General features: G+C 36.9%; 1 protein-coding gene and 1 long non-coding RNA gene across 6 annotated transcripts in view; one reads left to right on the top strand and one right to left on the bottom strand.

Annotated features, from left to right (window-relative positions):
- The window catches only part of LOC126048201 (uncharacterized), a 566,030-nt gene that overhangs the window by 286,424 nt on the left and 257,702 nt on the right, over positions 1-21,904 (top strand). The gene's annotated exons all lie outside the window — the stretch shown is intronic.
- The window catches only part of XPO4 (exportin 4), an 82,368-nt gene continuing 60,706 nt past the window's right edge, over positions 243-21,904 (bottom strand). For 4 of the 5 annotated variants that reach the window (XM_049822790.1, XM_049822794.1, XM_049822791.1 and 1 more), the window contains 10 exons: positions 20,401-20,560; positions 18,509-18,678; positions 17,385-17,559; positions 15,350-15,643; positions 14,270-14,450; positions 12,605-12,723; positions 11,823-11,953; positions 10,952-11,069; positions 9,600-9,692; positions 243-8,590 (listed from right to left, as the gene is read on the bottom strand). In XM_049822790.1, the coding sequence (XP_049678747.1) occupies positions 8,393-8,590; positions 9,600-9,692; positions 10,952-11,069; positions 11,823-11,953; positions 12,605-12,723; positions 14,270-14,450; positions 15,350-15,643; positions 17,385-17,559; positions 18,509-18,678; positions 20,401-20,560 (1,639 nt within the window). In that variant the 3' untranslated portion in view covers positions 243-8,392. The remainder of the gene's footprint in view (positions 8,591-9,599; positions 9,693-10,951; positions 11,070-11,822; positions 11,954-12,604; positions 12,724-14,269; positions 14,451-15,349; positions 15,644-17,384; positions 17,560-18,508; positions 18,679-20,400; positions 20,561-21,904) is intronic. The other variant, XM_049822793.1, reaches the window with a different exon arrangement.

The following is a 21,904-nucleotide window of genomic DNA, read 5'->3' as shown; positions in this document are numbered from 1 at the left end:
AAAAAACAAAACGGAAACAGAATTACCAGTGTCTATACCTTTGTACATTTTAATATCCCCATTGATTTTACTATGCCGTATTGCCCGTAATTTATGCTGTTCTCTCAAAAAATGCCCTGAGATACATGCTAACATACAAACTTGATGGAATCTTCTGGCCAGAGCCTTCTCATGGTTGTTTTTGCTTCTCTCCCCCACCCCCCCCAAAGATGTAATCACTCTGCCATCACAAGAAGCAGGAAGGAAAATATATAAAATATATTTAGCAAAACCAGTAAAATTAAAGTGGAACAGAAAATGCAGTCAAGTAGCAAACATTATGTACAGCAGCAGATTTTACAGTTTTTCCTGCACATACCTCTGCACTTACTTCACACACACTTTTTAAGGAGAAGGAAGAAAATGGAAATAAGCTAGTGTTAAGAAAGAAAACATTTTTTTCCTGAACAGTAAATGGGGTTTATCACTTTTTTTGCTTTTGAAACTCCAATTCAGACTATATATACCTCTAAGAAAAATAAGAGAAGGACACCATTTTCTCAGTCGCTAGAGTAAAATTACACTGTCCTCCTTTTACAGACTATACTGGTATCTTAAATAGTTACACTCACAGGATCTAGACATTATCTGGCCATCTTAAGGGATGTAGGTAACAAACATTTTAACCAAGATACAAAACAGGTATCCGATTTTTCCAGCTTTCCTGAGGCTGAGTGAATTGTTTAAATACATGTGCGCTTATCAAAATCCATGTTACAGTACATTTTTAACAGCAGTTTGTTACGAAATCATGAAAGTGCATAACAGCCTAAAAGCAGGCAAAAAAGTACTTCAGAACAGTCTTTCCTTAAAGTGGCAGAAGAATGTAAGCCTTCCCCAAAGTAATGTTGATCTTGTGTGAGGACATCAGTGATCTTCCTAAAGACTCCACAGTGTGGTGGTGGGGTGTTGCCTTTGGGGTTTTTTTCTGAGTTACAGCAATCATTTGAATGAACAAAAGACCATTAGAAGTGTCGCTGCAGTTCTTAAAATTAAAGCAAATGTCCTGACAACTTATTAAACCAAGTTATGAATGAGACTTTCAAATCAATACTTGTGTTGGAGTCTAGTGATGACTTTCATTCAGTAAACACCAAACACAGAGAGTGGAAGTGGTTTGAATATGCCACAAACCCAAACTGCATCATCCAAAGCAATAAGTTAGAGCAAATCAAACATTCATGCCTTTGCACCCATGAACAGCAGGCCAGACACAGAGGGGAAGAAAAAGGGAAGTACGTCACACCTAAAGCTCTGCCTTACTCTAACTTGCAAAGGCAACAGTGTGTCAGAAAAATCAAATCCGATAGCATCTGATAGATGTTAAGGTAAAAAACAGTTCTTCCACGAGGTTCAAATACAGATGGGAGAAAACTAGTAATGAGTTATATATCAGTCACAGTGGGTAACTTCAGCGTTCTCTTCAGAGATGTACATTTGTCTGGAATGTTTCCCAAAACAAAGATTTTATTATTTAATTAACAAAACTCACACCAATAACGTCGGATTTCTTACAATTCCAAAATAGCACTTTCTCTTTCCCCCCAAGAATGCATTGATGCAATGGTGGGCTTTTACTAATCCTTGTCAGGATGACAACGGGTTAGGAAGTTATGGGACAACACTTGTATTATGGATTTGTTTTTCTTCCTACAGATTAGCTTAATTTATTTTTTTTTCCTCCACATAAGGTTGAAAACTTTTTACTTTCTTCTCCTCCTGCTCCCCTCTTCCAGTTCATGTATGACCCCCTCCTTGGTTCACCTACCAGACAAATTCCACTTGGAAGGTTGAGTGTCCCTACCTTTCTGCTTATAACACATGGCAAATCAGTGAAGGAAAAAACCACCACCAGCTCCACCACTCACGACTAAAGCAAATGTAACTTTCATAAATGCAAAATTGATGGGTTTTGCGTACACTTACACAAACAAGTGTGAATAAAGGCTTTGTACCCAAATCATTCAAGTTTATTCCAGACCTCATATTTTAAGGTAAAGCAAAATAGTTCCATTTTCTACATGAAAGGCTCTTGGATACGCTGCTGTTAATCTTACCAGCTGCTTTCAGAGATATCCTCAAAATTACCTTAAATATTCCTGTCCTTCACCAATACGTTCACTGAACTAAACCAGGCCAATATAAATATATAACTGCAATAATTTTACTTCTGAAATCAGTAAAATTCTAGTCATACATACAGCCAAGATGTGTATAGCAAGCTGTCACCACCATAGCTGTCGCGTAGTTTTACTTTCAGGATTTGTGAAGCTTTTTTTTTTTTTTTTTTTTTTTTTTTTTTTTTTTAGATATGTGAGTGCATGAAAGAAGAGGGGAACAATAGAAAAGAGCTGTAGTTTATCCAAGTGTAATTGTATTATAGCACATTAGGAACTGCTGCCTGTAACTGAACTTTTCTGATATAGATGAAGTAACATACTGATAGATGTCACTTACATGGGAACAGATTACAAGCTTGGAGAACATTTCCATGCCAGGTATCATCAGAAACTGTTTAGATTAAATCCGGGGGAAGGGGGGGGGAAGAAGAGAGAGAGACCCAGAGATCAGTATTCCTTCTGGGTAGACAAACACCACCAATAATAGTGACCTGAAAAGTCACCATGAAACGTTTTTGGAGGATGAGGGAAAAGATTAATTTGATTATATATTCACAGCCACTTCTGGTAATTGTAGTCCAGTGTGAGAGACTCCTGTCGCACACCTAATCACATTATTTTTTTTCTGTTGATGGACAAACTCATGCCTTAAGTGCCGATGTAAATTAAAGTTACCCCATCAACTTGTAACTGAATTACTGTGCCTTCACAGTAGCCAAAGAGCACAATGTGTAGCCTGAGGTTTCATAATGTTCATATTTTTGTTTCTACTGTAAGGATGTATAACAAATGCTATTTCAGGGATTCAACACAGGTGAGATTTTAGAAAAATATTAAACAAGAATACACACAAATCACACACGGCCAAAACAAAATAATAAAAGTCTTTAGTGGAAAACAATTTTATCCTCCTCCTGCTTATGGATCTTAAAAATACACAAAGTGTTCATTTCAAAATTGAAAATTCAGTTGTGGTAAGGCTTGATTACACAGCCGTTTCCCAAGTCTTATTGCAACAAATTGTGAAATATTTCTATGCAACTTCATATCTTCAACTGTACAGGTAAAATAATACTTGAAATCAACTAGCACTTCAATCCCTGTGTTTTTAATATATAAACTCAACATAGTACTGAATTATACATTTAAAATATTTACACACTTGACCAACAGCAGTACTAGCATTTATTGCCTTAAAACTGCATGTTCGCTGCATGGAGGTTCCTTATTTTGCACAAAGGGAACAAATAAAAGAGGATAATATTTTTTTCCTAATTACAAATTCTAGAATGGTTCAATGAGAGATTGAAATGTGCTCGGGAATGCTATTAGAAAGGATTTTATCAATCTCAAGTATCAAGCTGTAATAGATTGCAAAATCACATCGTAGTAGCTTTCCCTTGAGGTTGGAAGGGTCTTCCGAACCTTTTATAAGAATGGCAAAAGGACAGGAAAAGCAAGATAGGGAAAGGGAAGACCTGGAAAAGCAGAATCTACTTTAATTCACAGAGGACAAGGGAAAGCCAGGGATATCTTACTTCTCAGTTGCTAGGGTCCCAAGAAATCTCATATTGAAAAAAGGGGTTTGTAAGACAGCCAAGAGCTTAAGGCTCTAGAGCAAATCACATTTCATGATTTGCTTCACGATTAGTGCCAGAAAGCATTAATCTCATTTACTGCAAAGAGGGCACAATCTACTCATATTAAAAGCAAATTTACAGGGTGGGTGGGTGGGGCTGGCTCTTTAAATTTTAATTGTTATCATTAGGCTTTGGTTATACTGAGTGACCGGAACAGATATGGGAGAAATGAGTGGTGTTTGTTCCTTGCAGAAAAGTATAAAAAACCAAACCTAAACGAAACAAAAAACTCTACCACCACAAGTGGCACTTGTCACAAGTAGAGGCACCAAAGCCTGAATAACTAACAACTGTCCTCTTGCTGTGTAGACCAGAACAGAGGCACACTGGTGGGAAATCTTATCTTATTTAAGAAGCAGCCACCATTTCAATTGGCTGTAATTGAAAAAAAACCCCTACAATTTACAGCAAGCATTTCCGTACTGCAATAGACCAGTCTTGGGGAATACTGCACCACTGCTGCATCTACTGAGCTTTATAATTATGAAAATCTTCTGTTTTCATTACAGTAAATCTTACACCTCACAAAACTAAAATTAAAATATTTAATATTTACAAAGCATCTCAGATCCTCAATGCATTTTATAGGCATAAGCTAATCCTCACAACATCCCTGTGAGGTAGGTGGGTATTATCGCTATTTTAACAATGACACAGTTCTAGCGACTTGCCAATGGCCACAGAGGATCCAGTGGAAAAAACTGATACAAAATTAGAGGAGCCTGGCTCCTACTCCTGCGCTTATATTCATCAAGCTACTTCCATAAAAAACACCCCTTCTTATGTAATTATTTAAGCAAAACTGAAATTACTTAACGTGTTTTACAAGAGAAATGCTGCAATTTGTATTTTTTAATAGTTTTACAGATCACAAATTAGAATTTGCTTTACCTTTTAAAGAATTAAATTTTAAATGGACAACTGACTGCTCTGAGCAAGCTTATTTTCTAGAACTACATGGCTTAGATATAAAGGGATTTACCCAGGTAAACACTGGGGCTTTAGTGAGTGCTATGCACTATCAAAGAGATTACTCCGATTCAAACCCCTCTCTTTCAACTAGTAGGATTTGGACATGCTGAGAAAACAAGTTTCTCGTTCCTGAGGAAAATGGTGAGCCCTTTATCACTAAACAGTGAAACACAAACTTCTGGGCAGTAAGTAGCAGAATCCGGCGGTAATTCAGTGAAGATAATTAAGGCATAAATGCACATGAAAGTGGAAGTTTCATGTAGTAGTCATCCACTTCTCCCTGTCCATGTGTATCTGTGCTTTCAAGGTCTTGAATTTCATGACCCAACTAGATGGTCATGCTTGCCAGCATCAAAAAATTATAGGTTGGACAACAGAAAATTATTATGCCAGCATTAGAACTAGCTATTACAATGCAGAAGGAGCTGGCAAAATGGGAAAGGAGCTACTTGATTTCTAGTCTCATAATGAAAACACTGGAGCAATAATCTGTTTTAGCAAAAAAAGTCTAGACAAATGTATTTGTTACAATTATATCATGCAGCATTTATAATTCAGTTTGAGTTGCCTTTTTTTTCCCCTTCAAAAAAACAGGTGCATTTTCAGAACCATTATTCACTTTGCACAGTGAATGGAAAAATCAATGCAGCGATGCTATAAAAATTTCAGAACACTTACATGGAGCCAACTCTTAATGTTCACTAAAAATGGTCTATGAGTCTTTCCTATGGACTTGAATGAGCTTTTGCACCTAGATTTACAGCAACTGGATGTGTAGAAGACTGCTGAAGGATTTTATTTTTTTTTTCTTTTTTTCTTTTGGGAAGTGATACAGAAGCCAAATAGTTTAGGTAGAAGCAGCCACCTAGCCAGCAGCAGTACAAATTAGTAAAACTTATTCCCAGAACCTTTTGCAACAATTTCATGGATGTCACTAAGCAGAGACATCTTAGCATTTGCTCTAAAAGAAACATAAAATGGCATGAAAGGATCCCTGTTGAATATACCAGAATGGAAGAAAAATTAAGAAACAAGAAGGGAAGAATGTTGTCTAGCATAACATCAAGCAGGAAAATTACAAAAAAACCCCTCTTACTAGGACAGTTTTCCTTTAACACATAGTATTAACTTTAAATGAAAGGCAAAGGAAAGCTTTAAGCAATCTTCAAAACTAGTCTTTGAAAGTAAGCGTTCATACTTTAGCAAGTCTTGATAGTCAAAAGATGCTGTGTGTCTTTGCTTGTTACCACACAACAGACCTGATAAGTAATGGGTATGCACATTACTTTGTCCTGAATACAAACTCAATTTGTGCTCCCATTCATCAGTCACAATATGCAAGAGGATTTCAAAATTTTAAAGTTAATAAATATTTTTAAATAGTGAGCCAGCTTTAGGATTAAAAAAATTATAGTGATAGAGCTAGTTATAAGAGAAATGATGACTGAGTATATCAGTTATTCAGTCAGATCCAAAATACATGAAGGTATTTGCTATGATCTCTTTGAAGACTTTGGTCTAGATATTTGACATCGAGCACATTATGACAAACTAGCAGCTCCTACTGACGCTTATGTTTCCAGGCTTTAATGCCCTTCATGTGAAAAAAAATGAAGTTTCAGAACTGCTGCCTTATCCAATGTACATACTCAGAGAAACTCCAGAAGCAGTTTCAAAAACACAGCAAAACCCAAATTTAAAAAAATCAGCCATTGGAACAGTTTAAAAACAGAAGGATCTGCCAGGATCATTATGTTTTGTGCAAGTGCACAGTCAGGAAATATCTTAAAGCAAAGCATTAGAGTTTCAAGAAAAAATTGAGAGCAATGTCCCTGTTATAAAATGCTACACAAATTATCTTAGAAATAAAATACGAGCTGGGAAGGTAGATTATCTAACAAGTTTTATGATCACTTCTTAATGTGTAAATCTGCCCTAGCCCAGTTTTCACATAAATTAAAAGAAAAAAGTATAATGATGAGATGGCATTTTTGGCCTTGTGGATCCATGCTTGAGACAGGTATGGATTTAACTAAAAAATAAAAAAGCCCTAGATCACTTATAGCACAGTATTACAGATTTATGTCTTTTAAAAATTCTGGCTATTGTGACTTACTTTGAGATGAATAGCTGAAGAATGGCACAGAGTTGCAAACATGATGCTATACATAGCCATGTAAAGGTGTATACTGTACATTTTATATAAATTTTAAAAACACGTGGGAAATATTCAACAGCATAACGTAGCAGAGGTCTTAAACAAAAGGGCCCATTTCTGCCTCCACATATTTCCACAAAAATCAATTTTACTAGACATGCAGCATTTGTGTTTGCTTCAGTTTTCTCTGACTCATGACTGGAGACAAAGCAGGCCTTGCTTTTGTATTCATGTGCTGCTCTCCCTTGTTGGTCCACTATACTTGGGGCACTATATTCTGCTGTTGTAATAGCTAAAGTGCTGACATAAAAAACCAAGCAAGAGCAGAGCAGCTGGCAGGGCTCTGCAGAAATGGAGCTAGATTCAGCAAAACTGAAAATCCCCCACAGCACTACACATCCCAATTACTTTTCTCGACTCGAAGTCAAACAAATATGGCCCTTGAGTAAAAGGGTTTGATGTCCCTGTTCTAGCATAATTGTTTTAGCTAATGCCCCAACTTTAAAAAGTTTGCCAGTAATCTACACCTTTTGAGTTGTTATTGCTTAAGCAAACAGTTCAGTGTAGAAATACATTGCAGTTACGTGCAACCTGGGTATGAATCAAAACAGATACTGAAAGTAAAACTACACATGAACCTTGCATTAGACACTCATTCCAAAATGACACATCAACATGAAGGGCTGCAACAGGTACACAGCAGCTTAATGCCAACAGCCTAAACCAACTCTGAAGAGTCAAGTCTTGCCTTAAATTTCTTACCTAAATTATATGAGTTTTTTTTTTTCTTTTAAATTAAGGCAATGAAATGGCTACAGTTCCTAAAGTTCATTTTAGGGGAACAAAAATATACACCTTTTTTTTCTCCCCCCAAACTTTAGGCAGCAGAACATAATGTAAAATCCCACATTGCATTAAACGTGCAATGTCAGGTTGATGTAGAAAACCAGAACTAAACACAAGTTAAAATACCATTTGGTTTTTCTTCCCCATTGGAACACAAACTCAAACTTTAAGAGAGGAAAAATAAAGCTTAAAATCAGCTAGACTGTTTAGAGCTTTATATGTATCTGCATCACACTAACATGATTTTGGGTAGAAAAGAAATCTGTACATTTATCTGGCCACTCATATTTTAAACCAGTGTGTGGGGGAAAGGCACTGCATTTATTTTTCATTGTGCCCATATCTGTTTGCACATATATGGAAAAAAATTTAAATTCAGATTTCCTGTTCATTCTCTCCCACACACAAGCATGACAGATTGCAGCTAACACATAATAGCAGAAGCTGATTCAAAGTTGACCTCTCCTATTCCATTGTGTCATGTTCAAACTTCCAGGCTCTCTAGAATCTGAGATGGCTGCAAAGAACCCAGAGACAGGTACAAGATTTAGTCAGCATTCAGCATTTTTCAGTGCATTTTGCAGAAAGGGTCTAAATTAGGCATAGAGTTTTGTTGTTTATTTTACACAAAGAAGTCCACCAACATTTGCCATAAATTCTTCTAAACTCTTTAAGAAGGCCATCTTCTGCTTACGGTCCAGTGTAGGAGGAGTGCTGCTTGCAGTAAGCTTGTTGAAGGCATCTGCTAACCGCTGGTAAATTACTGGATCTTGTTGAGTTGATAGCAATGTTTCAACTAGCTCTGAATATTCAGCCTGTTAAATAAACAAGAATCTTATTAACTTAAAAACAAACAAACAAAAAAACAACAAACAACAATATATACAACTTCTCTCATCAGGACAAAATCCAGAATCAAGGTTGTGACAGAAAACTATCAGTACCTCTCCACCTGTTACGCAGTTTCACTGACTAGCATACTAGCAGCGACTAAGGACCTGCAGCCTTTCACCTACCTCTAAACCAGATAAAGCCCTTCAATCGGACCAGTTTTTGAATATTTTAGTCTGTGAACTGGACAAGAAGAGGAAATGCTGTCTCAAGTCTGTGGAGGAAACCAAACTGGGGAGTACAGCCATTGCATTCAAGGACAGGACTGACATTCAGAGACACCTAGTCAGGCTGGAGGAATGAACTAACAAGAACCTCATGAAATTCAACAAGGACAAATGCAAAGTTCTGCACCTGAAACAGGCTAACCCCCTGGAACTATGCAGACTGGGAACTGACAGGCTGGGGAGCAGTCCTGCTGAATAAAGGACCTGAAGGTCCTGGTGGACACCGCAGGGTAAGCAAGTCAGTGGTGTGCCTTGTCAGCAATAAACACTAGCAGCATACTGGGCTGTATTTATTATTTGTCTTTACAAAGCACTTGTATCTAGATGTGGAATATTGTGCCCAGTTTTGGACTTCTTAACACAAGAAGGATATTGATGAACTTGAATGAGTCCAGCGGTGGGCCACCAAGACTGTCTGGCAGGTACTAAAAGCACATGTATTACAAGGATAATAAAGCATTCATCAGTCTGCTCAGAGAGGCTTTGAAATATCCATCTTGGAGGTTTTCAAGACAGTTGAAAAAAGCCCTGAGCAACCTGACCATAATTCAGTGTTGACCCCACTTTGAGCAAGAGGTTGTACTACAGACCACCTGAGGGTCCCTTCCAACCAGAACAATTCTATGGTTTGCCAGACATATAGTAACCAACCACTGTCCTTTAACAAATTACTGATTTCCAGGGTGTAAGTGTCTAAATGCCATACCTGATGCAAACACACTAACGTGTAGAATGCTTCCCCTGCTGCAGTTGTCATTTCTGTATTGTGCTTCTGAAGTACCAGCATATCAAAGACCATCTGAAATCACAAAACAGCTGTAGTTACAGAAGGGTAAACAACTTTCTGCTTTACCAACATTTGCTGCTGAGCCTCATCTTCACTTCTGGTAATAACAATGAACATGAGTTTACAAACATCCAAGGTGGTTGTTTGTTTTGTTGCCTTTTTTTTTTATAATTTAGGTATCAGTAATTGAAAAGCCAAGTTTTTTTATAAGTCAAGTCTTGGGTTAACAGCACAAATTCACATCTCAAAGCACTGAAACCTGTTGTTGATTTATATGTGTTCTTCAGAGAGAAATGGTATCTCTATTTTTCTCCAAAAGCTGCAGATATGCCAGAGAAATAATGAAAAAAAGCCTTTGCTCTTCCAGAATAAAACAGGGAACTTTTTCCTCAAGTTTTGGAGAATCCTACAGCTCACAGAAAGCCAAACAGGGAACAGATTAATAAGAATGGTATAATTTTAAGTGGAAATCTAGAGAAAAGGCAGAAGGCTATGTTAATTTAGAAGAAATATAAAGACAAATAAAATTAAGGCGTTTCTCATTCTCTCAGCTTGGCTGATGTGTGCTTTTAAAGAACAATCCCCAGAAGTTTGAATGTCAGTTTGGTAAGAAAAGATGCCTTAAGGAAAATCGAAGTCTTTACAAAATCAGAAGACAAGCACACAAATCCCACAATTACTTTGTTCCCAGTTAGCAGGAACCTGGTTGCTACCAGGTCCTTCCAAAATATGATGAGATAGAGTGGATAGTCCTAAAAGGGAAGTACTAAATATGATACTGGATTAAGGAAATGCCCAATTCATTGGATACATTGAATAAATGACAGCATTTTCTTTCTAGTTCCCAACTATGCTCTTTTTTCTGCCTCTTGTTTTAGTACTCTATCCAGCCGCCAGTTCACACAAGTCTGGAAGCTTTCTATTTCACAGCTTTCACAGTAAACAGAACTGCTAAAATTATTAATCAGGTTCATTCTAGAGCTCATGTGCAGAGCATGGATAAGTATAAACTACATTCTGAGAGGCTCAGGTCTTCTATTGATTGGCAATAAGTAATCTCCTCCCTCTACGCCTCCATCTTTTGTACTCTAGTCCAATGTCTTCAGTCCCTCATGCTCTCTTTCTTCTTAAACTGCCAGTTTTTTAGGTAACAGGCTGTTTCTTACTATATGTGTGAACCTGATTAACCTGGTCAGATATGATTACTGTTTGGCCTCTTGATGCTACCTAAATGCAAAAAACCAAAGTAACACAAAATGCAGATGCCTTACCTTAAGAAAGTGCCTTGTTGCTAGAAAAAGGGTTGAATCTGTTTCTTGTGCTTTTGCACACTGTTCTGCTAATGGTGTTACGGCCTCCAGACAGAGCTGGCAAACCTCTGAACTCATTCTGATAAAGGGCGTTAAAGAATCAAAGTCACATTTCAATTAAATTGTGGTAAAAATTCCCAGTTGTGTCACTAGAAAATATTTTAAATACTTGTATGTTCCAAGATTTCTTTTTACTACAAAACTGTTAATAAAAAAATAAAATTTTAAAAAAATAGAAAAAGGGGAAAAAATTCCAACTTTGTTGCCTTCTTTTATTAGCTACGCACTCTAAGGTAACATAACCCTCTCTGACATAACATTTTCAGAAAGAGTCCCTTATGGTCAAGCTCATCTGTTTCTGACACGTGCCACAGATTAGTGAAAATGGTACTCCCATTATGAGAGGGAGAGCCCATTGGCACCCTGACAGGAAATGCTCTGGAGCTAGCCCAGTAGAACAGCAGCAATGTTTTGTATTACCAGCTGAGAAACTAATTCAGGAATGGCTTCGGGATACCAGCTGAAGGCTTATGAAGTTACACACTCTGAAATGAAGTAACGGAGGAGGCAGGAATGGCTGCCAGAAAAAACTTACATGCTAAACCACTTAAAGGCTGCGTTCAAGCAACACAAGTCAGAGGCAATTCAGCTAATGCTAGAATCTCAATAGACACTACAGTAAAACTTTCGATCACCAGAGAGCAGAGTAAGAGTCAATTAGCAATATATAATTATAGATTGATAGAAAAGGAAAAAAAAAAATCAGATTTTTAACAGGTCCTTATAAAAGCAACTCAGGTTTTTAAACACTCCCAAGCACTATAAAGGATACGATGACATCCCTAACTCCAGTGAGTACATCAGGCTCTTAAAGAGGTCCTCTGGAAGTTGTGGAATTTTCTCAGGGAATATCTCACAGATGAAAGTGATTAATTTGTAATATTGATTACACAGGGATGGAAACTGTCAAAAGAAAAACATGGTAATTTTAGAATCAATCACATAACTCTATTCTGACATAATTTCCATCTGTACAAAGAGACAGGACTGATGCTTTCCACTGAAGAAAAGACAATTTTAGTAGACAACTTCAGAGACATTAGAATGACTACAACTTTATTAGCAAACACTGTGGTACAATAAAAAAAGATTGCTAAAGCTAAACAGCTGATGGCGAGAGTCTCCTATCTGCTCTATACAAATTCAAGGAGTTTTACTTCAGATATGAGCAAGTCTAGTCCTGTGGGATAAAAGCCTCACGAGCATTTGGAGCACAACAGAGGGGCTCCTAGGGTACATCCTTCGATTCAGTCTCATCTAAAATGGATGTAGCTCTCATGCTCTCAAACCACATTTCAGGTTTGGCTAATTGTTGACCTACACGGACTCACTTTAGAATAAAAAAAAGTTTTCTTTAGGCCCCTCAAATATACATTTTCTCAGCTTACAATAGTTCTTTTCAAACAGCGTCTAGAACTACAGAACAGTTATTTACATTTTAAAAAGCCTAGAAAACTCAACTTATGGAGGTGGAATGCATATAAGAATGAATTCTGGGAATTCGTTACTATAAAGCTTTAATATTCTAGCATCTATGTGTAAAAATATACTTACCTTCAGCAGATCCTGGGACATTAGTGGCAGAACTAGATTAACCCCATATAAGACAACATCTGCTGCTGATACAGATCTATTTGTAGCTTGCCCAGGCTCATGTCCTCTAAATACTTCATCTGTAGAAAAGATAAAAAATGTTTTGTATAAAAGGAGGATTAAACACATTGAAGGAAGAGTCCAATTTCTTTACAATAAAGACATTTTTAAAAATAGGACTATTCCTTCCCCCCTCCCCAAACAGAACTATGAGGCACTGTATTAAAATAGACTAGTGAGTGAAGGCTGCTACATCACACTATATTTATATTCATTAAGACTAAGCATTTCATAATCGCATGTACCGGATGGCATGCTAAAACAGAACACTTCAGATACTGAGGGCTCCCTTCCATTACAGAGCATCGCATTTGTTTCTAGTGATAGCTGCTTCATGCCTGCACACATAAACAGATAGTAAGCAAAGCAAAATATTACTGCATTTTTATACTTTTTATGTTTATATATATTTTTATACTTTATATGTTTATATATATTTTATAAACACAAGAAGAAAAAAAAAAAGCAAGTTAATGCAGAAAATTCTGTAGTGTAGATGTTGCCAAGTTTTCTCCAGTTACAGGTAAGACCTACATTTCCCATCAGCTGGCAGTGACCTTACTTTTGTAATTCCTGCATTGAGTCAGCAACAGTATGCAGACAACTTTCAATACATTTGATCTCTGGACATTACATTCAGGTAGTATTCACATTCCTTAGTTTCATGGTAAATATTTTACAGTGTTTTGCACGCAACTAACATCAAATGTCTGACCTCAAAGAGAATACATTACATGGCATTGAGTCATCCATTCAATGGACAAAGTCTAAATCTGGTTCTGTATTTGTGTTATGCATGCATGACAAAAAACTAGACTGATGCACTGAATTTTGGAGCACAAGGTTCTCTCTTTTAAGACGTACCTCAGAAAAGCAATGAGCAATATCAAAACAACCTAGGCAGATTCAATTTGTTACCAAGCATGTTTTCTGTGCAAACTGTACAGGACACGGTAAGATCTGAATCATGCCAATGTGTTTCAGCTTACTCAAAAGCAATGCAGCACAGCTAAGCTAGAATTGGCAGATCATATTCAGGACTACTGCAATTTTAAGTGGCAAATACATGGAAGAAAGTAACAGGCTGGGATACAAAAAAGAGCCCTTAATTACACCCACATACCATAAAGCATGTTCTGTGAATGAGGAATACAGAAAACCCTCAAACGTGATGGAATTTTAACAAGCTCAGCATTTCACAAAAGCTGTGTCTTGTACGAAGAAGATAATCCATCTGCCCTCTTGCGGTAATTTACTATTCCAACTTCTCTAATTGTTTTTTGTTATAAAACTGCTGCTACTACATATTCAGACTTGCAATATTCAGAATTCAAGTTGTTTCATACATGCCCTATTTATTTTATGACAACAATAATAATTTCAAATGCTTAGAATACTGTGAAAAGTCCTTCCTTTGCTACTGGGACATTAAATAGTAATTTCCATATCCTGAGCTAATCAAGCCTAAACTTTAGTTTTCACTTTACCTGGATTGAATGCATGCCCCACAATGGTTTCTACAGTTTAGAACACGTTATGATTCAGCAATTACCAATTCTTTCATACCTGTATCACTGAAATCTATGAATTCTTTTGATAGAAGATTAGTGAGAAGCTCCATAATAAGAAGGAGATCCTGGTACTGGTCTTCTTCTGCTGTAACATCTATCCGTTGTCGACCTAGATTATTCTTGGAATACACCTGGAGCAGAGTTAGGCACGCCTCATACAAGTTCATGGCTTTGGCCTATAAAAGAATGTTAGATAATAAGAAAACTTCCATATGCTAAAAGTGACAAACTTTGTTTTAAGATGGTGTTACTTGGTTGATGATACCTCAAGATTTTAATTTCAGTTATATAACCAATTTTTGTAACAACTGTGCACAAAAATCAAGGAAACAGCCACCTTAAACAATAAGAACACTTACAGTCATATATTAATGTGCTACTGATTGAAACAGCAGAACATTACTTTTATCAATTCCTCAATCTAAAAAAAAAAACCAACCAAAAAAACCTAAAGTGGCTTGGAACAGGCTGACACATCTCACTAATCTCACAGATTAGGTTACCAACAAAATCCCTTGGGGACACACTTCAGCTATCAAAGTTTGGAGCCACAATACACTGTTTGTGCATACCCAGTTTGGACTAGGCATGAACTCCTCTAGATGCAAAAGCAAAATAGCCAACAGTGCGAAGATGTAAGTGTACTACACTGACTCATTTTAGCCATTAACTTCTTGGTATCCATTAATGCCTTGTTTAGGACCAAGGCAGTGTCTCTATGGTATGCATTTGTCACATAAAATAGTGCTCCAATTGTCCTAGACTAGCCTTCAGACAAGTTTGATATGGTTAAAAAAGGTACCCAACATGGTCTGCACTCTTTTGCCACCCATGCACAGAGTTAAACTAACGATGAATTGCGGCTAACTTCATTGGTATAACAACAGTCTAGATGTCCTGCAAATATGTTTTTAAACAAAGGAATTCCTCTAAGAGATGCAACTTGATAACATTTCCTTCTCTGTAGAATCTAAAATCACTACACTTTATTTTAAGGGATAGCACTGTATACACATGTACGTACGTACGCGCACACACACACTTTTCCCCTCCTTCCCCTTCTCGTTGTATTTACCTCTCCAAGATAGCAAATTTGTTTATGTGCAACTTCAACAAAGACTTCTATTATGAGATTAACAGTCTCTGGTGTGTTTTTGTATACTTCCATTAATCCAATGCAATTATTAAGGAAGTCCATTAGGAAATTGAAGAGAATTGCTACGTTATCAATCTGGGTAGCCTCAGCAATGCCACAGAGTGCTTCTAATGTAGCAGTGATTTCCTGTTTCACTTCCTCCTCCTGACAGATCTGCTGAAAGTTTTCTTGGTTTATCACATTCAAGAATCGCTGCTGAAGTGGCTGAAGAACCTTGAAATTTTTTAGAAAAGTCACATTAAGATAAGCATACTATTATATGAGATCTAAGGTTTAAGTGATTTAGCAAGCTCATGGGTCGCTTTTGGCATAGCAGTACAAGTATCAATCATTTCCAGTTTCCAATGGCTCAATTATGTTATTATCTGTCACATTAACATAAGCTAAAGTGGTAGTGATTGGCGATTCTCATTAGCCATCATCACCTGCGGGCTTATTTCAAAATGAGCACCTCCATAAATATTTTATGTTATTTTGTAGTGTTTAAACAAATTACAATGACTTTCTCTGGCTCACAGTATTTGATTCTCTTCCAAATTCACTATTAGGGGAAAAAAATTGTTACAGATCATCAATGAAAGCATTAATTAAGATTCATGCTCACAATTATCTTTGTCATATTATAGTTCTCAATAGCACAATCTCTTTTGTAATCAGCTGTGTTGAAACCAATTTAGAAACTTTCATAAAACAGTTAAAATCTTTTTCTCCATTACTTCCAGTACATTATAGTCTTACCTTCAATCACTAATTTCATAGCTTTCCTAATAAAACCAAGTTTCTCTCAGAAGGCCAATGCTTTACAAACTCATGTGCTGCTTCCTGATCACATTTCAGCTACTTTCTAGCACCAACCTTTCTGGTATTAAATATCTGAGCTTTAATGGAGCCAGGGCACAAAAAAACGGGTCAAGGCGCTTCATTATGTCCCACACTAGCTTTTTACTTACTGTCATTATCATTAAGTGAACAACTGAATAATTTGTAACACCACCAAATTAGAATAAAGGGAAGAAATGACACTGTGCTGGTTTTGGCTGGGATAGAGTTAATTTTCTTCATAGTAGCTGGTATGGGGCTATGTTTTGGATGTGTGCTTGAAAACAGTGTTGATAACACAGGGATGTTTTCGTTCCTGCTGAGCAGTGCTCAGACAGAGCCAAGGGCTTTGCTGCTTCTCCCCCCACCCCACCAGCGAGCAGGCTGGGGGGGCACAAGGAGCTGGGAGGGGACACAGCTGGGACAGCTGACCCCAACTGACCCAAGGGATGTCCCACACCATATGACGTCATGTTCAGCATATAAAGGTGGGAGAAGAAGAAGAAGGAAGGGGGGACGTTTGGAGTGATGGTGTTTGTCTTCCCAAGTCACCATTATGTGTGATGGAGCCCTGCTTTCCTGGAGATGGCTGAACACCTGCCTGCCCATGGGAAGCAGTGAATGAATTCCTTGTTTTGCTTTGCTTGCGTGTGTGGCTTTTGCTTTACCTATTAAACTGTCTTTATCTCAACCCACAACTTTTACTGTTTTGGTTCCCCCCCCCGCCCCGATTCTCTCCCCCATCCTGCTGGGGGTGGGGAGTAGACAAGAAGCTGTGTGACACTTAGTTGCTGGCTGAGGTTAAACCACAACAGACACAGTTCCAAGGGAAAGTCTTAACCTTTTACAATAGTCTTTCAAGTGTACTGCTATACTGGCTGCTCCACAAATCCTCCAGGTAATTATTAGTTGTTTCTGTTTAGGTTGTGATGTTTTAGATATAATTTTTGGCAGCTCATGGGTGCCATATAACTATTGACCTTCAAAGACAGAATAATTTAAAAAACTATCAGTATTAGATGTTCAAAATCAAAAGATTCTATATGAGTTGATTTTGTCACCATAAAATTCCATAAACTAACTTGTTTGTACTACTTGCTAAAATGGAGCTAACAGAAGCATCAAAACAGCTTACCTCTGTCCAGTATTGTTGCTTTGTTTCTGTATCCATATGAGCAAAACCTCCTAAAACTAAAGCTTTCATTAGCGTTCTCTGCACAGAACTGGACAAATAGTGAAGAGGAGGGCTTCGCCTTGCAAATTGTTTAGCTAAATTCCACCAGTTTTCACACTGAATAACTAAGTTTGCCCTAAAAGAGGGAAAACCAGTTTAATTAAAGAAAAGACTTCACAAAATTGTATGAACAGAGCACATCAGGTTGCTAGCAGTTGTCAGAAGATATTTTTAATTCCTTTATTCTAAGGCTAAATCGCCTTTTGACATTCATCTTATTAATGCCTCACCTCTAAGATTTCTAAAGAACATACTTTGAAAATAGCTCAATTCATATGGGAGAAAAGCTGGGAAATGCTTTAGTTTTACATACACACACACAGAGTTAATGGACATATTGCATGGATTAAAAGCTTAGTCTCATTATGTCATGATAAAATAAGCAGTTTATTCCAAAACTAACTCCTGTGGGTTTTAAATTTTTTTAAAAAGAAAATTCCTCAAGTATTTAAATCCTCAAACTTCAGAACAGTCTTTCAGCAGACTGTGAATGCATGATTGCATGTATAATTGCATGTCAATTCACAAAAGTAAAACATTCAAGAATTTCCTGCTTCAGTTCATAATGTTGAAGAAGACTTTGAAATTTGTCTGAATCCACCAAATCCTGAGTTTTTAAAGAATTTTTTTTGTATGTTTACAAAACACATTTTATACTGGCTTAACCAGTATCTGAACTCTTAATCCAGAAGAACTTGTTCAACAAAAATAAACACCACAAAAATCCTTGCAGTAAGAGTGGAGACCAGCAGTTTTCCTTTCTCACTGTTTAAGAGTGAGGCACAAGGGTAAGAGAAGGAGAGTGCACTTCTAAACAATAAAAATTAAGTTATGTTTTGTCAAATATAGGTCTCACTCCTTACTTTGTCAGACGACTTTTTTTTTTTTCATTTATAGTATGTTACTAAATAATTTGACTTACAGGAGACACGAATATGAAGTGTCCTATATCTGGATTACTTTGGCCAAAAAAATTTAAAGGAAGCAAAAGGAATTTTTTGACTTCCAGAGGTATAGCAACTTACCGCTCTCTCCTTTCCACTAATGTTACTAGCAGTTGTACAGTATCATTTGCAAGGTCCTGCTCTGAACTCCACACTGCCAGGTTACTGATCACTTTTTCTAAAAGGTAACCCACAATCCACTGGGAACCCTCTGTATCAGCACCAAATGCTGTACTAAATGGCAGACTTATCTATAAGAAAAGCATTAAAATGAGTGAGTTTTACAGAAGCCAGAACCCCAAAGTGTATGGTAATCATTGTCAGCAAATTCTTTTCAGGCTATCACTTCTTGTCTACTTAAAATACACAAATGTTACATAGACAAAGGCAAAGAATACCTATAATAGAAAAATCTTTGCCAAATTTATCTTGCAATTTTAAGCACAACACCTAAAACAAAGAAAGTTTCATGCTCATTACAAAATCAGGTTTGAGTATGTCTAGCTTTAAACACCAGTGAAAGTTCAAAACCTTTAAAAATTAAAAGAAAGATCCCAAAATCATCTCCCAAAAGTGTTTCTCTGAATTTATGATGAAATTCCTCAAAATTCAGTGACAAGATCAAAATTATTAGAAATAAACCTAGCTGTTGATCTAGATCGAATCTTGTAAAAACTTACTTTCATCACAATTTTTCTGCATCTGCTTTCTGCAGATTGTTCCTTCAATCTATACATCTTTTAGGAAAGATGTCAGATTCTGGTCCTGGCACATTAAAATATGCTTCCTTGACACTGCCTGTTCTCCTATCTTTAAAAAAAGTTTCTCAAGAGTGAAATCCAAGGATTTTGTAATAATTGTGCAGGGGTTTCCTGTCAGCACACTACTAACATTTCTAACCTTAAAATTCATGATATATACATGACTAAGCATAAGGTTTAAATAGAGGTTTCACTTTCACATGTCAACACAAACTAAATGTGTGCATTTTCCTATATACTATATTTTGTTTATTCACATTGTGAACATTTCTCATCTGGATCCCTCCTTACATGCTCTCCAATTCTTCCCCAACTGGTACCTTTACAAATTCTTAGCTCTGCTGTAAGTACAAGCTGAATAATATGATTCCAAATATTTACAAGTCTATGGTATACCTATTTTTGTTAAGGAGAGCCCTCCTGAAGGGTTAGTATTCTTAGTTGCTTCAACAGTGGAAATAAAGGGGAGGAGGAGGAGGCTTCCTTCCCAAAAGTTAGAGCCAATAGGACCTCCCCAGGATGAGTGGCCTCCATCAGCTAGCTGGATTACAGTTAGTTTGATAAGCAAAATCAGGATCAAGGTATAATCATGATTAGTGCTGTCCAAACACAGTAAGAAGTTGCCCTTTACAAAGAATGCACCGTTGAAATCATGATATATACAATGAGAACATATGAGAACGGGGAGAGGAGAGAAAGTAGCATGACATTTTCTAACATATACCATCTTGTGATGCTGTTTAATATCTAATTCAGAATCCTGACCAGGTTACTCACTAAATCATCCATCAAGGGCAACCACTGTATTACACATGAACTGTAAGATTGATGGATAGTGAGAAGTAGCTTATAGAATTGCTGTAGTCAGTGAGCTTCACCCACTATGCAGCCTGAGATCGCGGTACGCTATTCTGCTATGGCAATGGCTACAAAAAAAAAAAAAAAAAAAAAAAAAAAAATCACATTTGCACCAAAATGTGCAAGAGGGTCCCCTAACAACTTATATTTCTAATTGAAAAAACTGAAGAAAACATCAACTTTCAAACAAATTCAAAAAATAAACCACAACCCGTTTAATATTAAAAATGCTAATTAATATTAAAATGCCAATTAATATTAAAAAACTTTAAAATACCTACACTGACATCTGCATTCACAGGATAATATTATTGCTAATACTCACCAATTAATTCATAAAAGTTATATCCTTACCTGATCATACAGCTTTTCATCTACTAGGAGGTAAGTCTTTGCCCAGCGCTTGAGGAACCATACAATATCTTTGCCCATCTGGGGGCTCAGGAGGTGCGTGAGATTTGCCCTTATTGCTCTAGATTCTACTTCTGACACTCTTAAAATAGCAGATAACAACCTGCAGATTTAAAATACAATGAGGATGCTGAGAGTGGTTTTTGGAGAAACAATGTGACTACCAAACACTTTCATTTTCATGAAATATTACAGAAGGAACAGGATAACACAAAGTAGTTCAACTTTAATGAAGGAAAAAGCAACTGAAGTTATTGTTTCTTTAAATGCAACAGAGACAGGATAGAGCAGCAAATATCCTCCAAAAAGTCAGAATATGCATTAAAAGACAAGGTGCTTATCTTTCACATCAAAATTACTGAAACAAAGAATCCTCACAAGCATTCTGACATCGAGGGAATGAAGACAAATGGACTACTACTTGGAGTAGTTGAAAAACTTTTTTCAAGAACTGATTCTCCCTTCCTTGCACCATCAAGCTTAGTGACCAAGTGGGTCCTAATTGTGCAGCTTTTGCAGTGTGATGCATATGAAAGAACAAATACAGAAATGACCAGTTATTTTTCTCTTTTTCTTTACTATAGAGAAACAGTCTGAAACAGCAGGTCACCAGGTGATTGTATCAATACAATCAGTCCATAAAGCTACATTAAATATTAGCTTTTCTAGTATATCAATTAAATTTATTAAGAATGCAATAGTGCACAAGTAATTCAGGAGCTGATGGAGGTCTATTTCTTGAAGACATTTCAGAGCTATTACCAGAGAGCCTCAAATCCCTCCTTATTTAGGTGTGATTTTATTCCCATCACCACTGAGACACTGCATCAAGAAATCCTGTTTGGTGGCCACTTCTTGCAGCTGCCAATAGTATCACTAGGCAGTATTCAAGCTTCTAAAACATTAGGCACATCATAGCTAACGAAGATCCATTTTTTCCCAGCCTCCTCCAGAAGAAGAAAATGTTATGTACACAACAACTAATCTTGGGTGAAGCATCTTCCATGTCAATTAAAAGTGGAATGCAATCTTCTGAAACGTGAGTATTCAAATTGAGAAGTCCTTTGTGGGCATCAGCCTTCTTGCAAGAGAATGGAAGCCCCCTCTTCTACTCCTTTTTTTATAGGCCAATAGTGATATATGTACGTAAGTGACAACAATTCCTCCCACATAGAGGACCAATTTTGCTGCTACTGTCAAGCTTGGGCAGTAACTCATGTTCAAAGTAGACATGCTCACTGATGCTTTGGAAAGCATTTGCTTAAGCTGTACACGTGCCGAGTGAATTACTGAGTATACAGTATATTACCCAAAGATTTTGATCTACCAACTTTCTAGTAATTTAAGTAATTTTAAGGATTTTCTGTAACAAATAGATCAAAGATGGGTTTTCAGTAGATATAAAAAATTTCTGTTTATTTCCATTACTTTGGCTTATGTCTTCCGT

Source organism: Accipiter gentilis, chromosome 19 (assembly GCF_929443795.1).
Source record: "Accipiter gentilis chromosome 19, bAccGen1.1, whole genome shotgun sequence".
NCBI classification, from domain to species: Eukaryota; Metazoa; Chordata; class Aves; order Accipitriformes; family Accipitridae; genus Astur; species Astur gentilis.
This window is presented reverse-complemented; position numbering and strand designations above follow the sequence as displayed.